The sequence below is a fragment of the Mandrillus leucophaeus genome, unplaced genomic scaffold, assembly GCF_000951045.1.
Source record: "Mandrillus leucophaeus isolate KB7577 unplaced genomic scaffold, Mleu.le_1.0 Scaffold29, whole genome shotgun sequence".
Lineage (NCBI taxonomy): Eukaryota > Metazoa > Chordata > Mammalia > Primates > Cercopithecidae > Mandrillus > Mandrillus leucophaeus.
The window spans coordinates 4,057,500-4,060,594 of record NW_012103031.1 but is presented as its reverse complement, the minus strand read 5'-3'; the positions used below and the strand labels follow the sequence as shown (position 1 = coordinate 4,060,594).

The window sequence follows — 3,095 nt, the reverse complement described above, 5'->3', positions numbered from 1 at the left end:
CTGGGTCGTATAGTAACTTTTTTTTTTTTTTTTTTTTTGAGACAGAGTCTCACTCTGTCACCTAGGCTGGAGTGCAATGGTACCAGCACAGCTCACTATGACCTGGAACTCCTGGGCTCAAGTGCTGCCACCTTGGCCTCCCAAAGTGCTGGGATTGCAGGTGTGAGCCACTGTGACTGGCCCAGAATAACTCTTGATTTGAGGCCTTTATATGATAATGACAGTTAATCTTTTGTTATACTTGCTTTTTGTTTGTGGATCTTTTGGATCTTGGGAATGGGGTTTTGGGTTTTTTTGGGTTTTTTGGTATAGAAAAGTTCAGACATTCTTTCTCATCAAATCTCTTTTCTTTGTAACTTCAACTAGAAAGTCTCCTCCATCAGGAGTTTTGTTAAATGTTCTCTTTGCTTGTGACTTTCAAAAATATTAAACTTTCTAAATTCTTCATTTTGCTTATTACAAAAACAAAACTTGAAGCAGCGCAGTTCCTATGGTCATACACCATTTACGGAGTCAGTTTTGTTTTTACCCAAACAAGATCACAGTGTAATCCTTGCATCTTGTCTTTCTCATTAGTCAATATGTTAAATCTTTTCACAATCAGTACATAGAAATTGACATCATTTTTAATGGCTCCTTGTTTTCCCATTGTGTGACCATCCCAGAGTTTACCCTTCCTGATGGATGGACAGTTAACTTGTTTCTTGGCTGGGTGCAGTGGCTCACACCTGTAGTCCCAACAATTTGGAAGACCAAGGCAGGATGATCACTCAAGGCCAGGGGTTTGAAAGCAGCCTGGGCAACATAGCAAGACCCTGTTTCTATTGATTTTTAAATTTATTTATTTATTTATTTTTTTGAGACGGAGTCTCACTCTGTTGCCCAGGCTGGAGTACAGTGGCACTATCTTGGCTCACTGCAAGCTCCACTTCCCAGGTTCATGCCATTCTCCTGCCTCAGCCTCCCGAGTAGCTGGGACTATAGGTGCCCACCACCACCCCTGGCTATTTTTTTGTATTTTTAGTAGAGACGGGGTTTCACCATGTTGGCCAGGATGGTCTCCGTCTCTTGACCTTGTGATCCACCTGCCTCGGCCTCCCAGAGTGCTGGGATTACAGACGTGAGCCACCACACCCGGCCTTTTTATTTTTATTTTTTGAGACGGAGTCTTGCTCTGTTGCCTAGGCTGCAGTGCAGTAGCAAAATCTCAGCTCATTGCAACCTTCACCGCCTGGGTTCAAGCAATTCTTCTGCCTCAGCCTCCTGAGTAGCTGGGATTACAGGCATGTGCCACTACACCCAGCTAATTTTTGTATTTTTAGTAGAGAAGGGTTTCACAATGTTGGCCAGACTGGTGTCGAACTCCTGACCTCAAGTGATCTGCCCACCTCGGCCTCACAAAATGCTGGGATTGTAGGTGTGAGCCACTGTGCCTGGCCCCTGTTTCTATTTATTAAGGAAAAGAAAAAAACTTCGGAAGAGGGGTTGATAAAATCAATGATACAATGAATATCCTTGCACATCTATTTTTGGGGTTGTATTGTTTTAAGAAAGACATTGATCTCTTTTGTCCATCCGGATTTTATTTTGATGAATGAAGTCTGCATTTATTTTATAAATAGCTAACTGGAATAGCACATTTTCCTGAGTAAACTTTCCCTTTTCCTTCAGTGTGAACACTTCCTTCATCCCACAGGAAACTTGTATGTACTGGGATTATTCCTGGGCTGCTTCTCAGTGCTGTTTATGTTCAGTTTGTCACATTTGGACACAGGTAGGTGGGCTGAGGAAGCAGCACTGGTGGCTGTGGCAGGCCCAGGGTTGGCCGGTTTTCACTCTCTCGGATGTCACAGTCCAGCTGCCTAAATCACTGCCTTTTCTCTGCCCCCAGTACCTGTTCCTGACTTTTCCACGGATTGTCTTCATGCTGGGCTTTGTCGTGGTCCTGAGCTTCCTCCTGGGTGGCTACCTGTGCTTTGCCCTGTACCTGGCGGCCACCAACCAGACTACTAACGAGTGGTACAGAGGTGACTGGGCCTGGTGCCTGCGTTGTCCCCTTGTGGCCCGGCCTCCATCAGCAGAGCCCCAAGTCCACCGGAACATTCACTCCCACGGGCTTTGGAGCAACCTTCAAGAGATCTTTCTACCTGCCTTTCCATGTCATGGGAGGAAGAAACAAGAATGACAAATGTGTGACTGCCTTTGAGCTGTAGTTCCCGTTTATTTACACATGTGGATCCTCGTTTTCCAAGCATGGCTTGTTTGTTTTGATTTCTACTGTGCTTATAAATCACTACCAGTGGGCAAGGGAGAGAGGGGAAAATGGGTGTTGACTGAGGAATCCCCTTGCTTATCTTCTTTTGAAACCGGGCACCTCTGAAGTTTTGGTGTCAAGGGAATCAAGAGAGGACTTCTCAGAGATTCCAGGTGATGCTGAGACCTTGGTGTCTCTAAACTCTGGGCATGTGGACAGGAGGGGCTTGCAGCCGTGTCTCTGACCTGCCGGATATGCAGAGGGTCTCGACTCGGCGCCTGCACGTTGTGTCTGGCTGTGCTTTCTTTTATGCCCCCCTCTATTCTCCTCTCTCCCCCAGGGGATTTTCATCTCAACAACAGTGTCCTCACCCAGGCCTGCCTTCTGGCCAGTATGGGCTTGTACACCAGGCACATTCCTGCATGCGAGGCCTCTGGCCTGCCCTCCTCTGTCCACATTCAAGCCCTTTCTGACTAGTTTAAATATTGTGAAAGTGAACTGCCACCTATTTCAGAGGAGAGATGACTGCCAGAAATGAGGTCTTGCTGCGGAAGGTCTTTGGAGTGGGAGGGCTCTCAAGTGCAGGTGGTAGGTGTTCTGCACCCAGCTAGGCCAAGGAGCCCGCAGCCAGAGAGGCGGGGAAATGGGAATCAGGGGCAGGGGTCCTTCCAGCCATCTACCCCCGTAGCTCGCCAGCTGAGAACAGATGGAAACGTGAAGACGGGTAGCTGGGGCGGCCAGGGAACCCAAGTCCGCTGGCCCAAGCCAAAGCCCGGCACCACCCCGCATCCTTGCTGGTGGAAAGCATGGTGAAATCAACCAGCGGCGGCTCTGAACGCAA

At 47.9% G+C, this 3,095-nt stretch overlaps 2 protein-coding genes across 2 annotated transcripts in view; both read left to right on the top strand.

Moving 5' to 3' along the window:
* ZDHHC4 (zinc finger, DHHC-type containing 4) overlaps nucleotides 1-2,254 on the top strand; it is a 9,068-nt gene extending 6,814 nt beyond the window's left edge. Inside the window, exon 6 of the mRNA XM_011985816.1 lies at nucleotides 1,892-2,254. Coding sequence (XP_011841206.1) covers nucleotides 1,892-2,185 — 294 coding nt within the window. The 3' untranslated portion in view covers nucleotides 2,186-2,254. The remainder of the gene's footprint in view (nucleotides 1-1,891) is intronic.
* Nucleotides 2,255-2,775: 521 nt separating this feature from the next.
* LOC105543772 (chromosome unknown open reading frame, human C7orf26) overlaps nucleotides 2,776-3,095 on the top strand; it is a 25,408-nt gene continuing 25,088 nt past the window's right edge. The window contains exon 1 of the mRNA XM_011985849.1: nucleotides 2,776-2,817. Coding sequence (XP_011841239.1) covers nucleotides 2,776-2,817 — 42 coding nt within the window. The remainder of the gene's footprint in view (nucleotides 2,818-3,095) is intronic.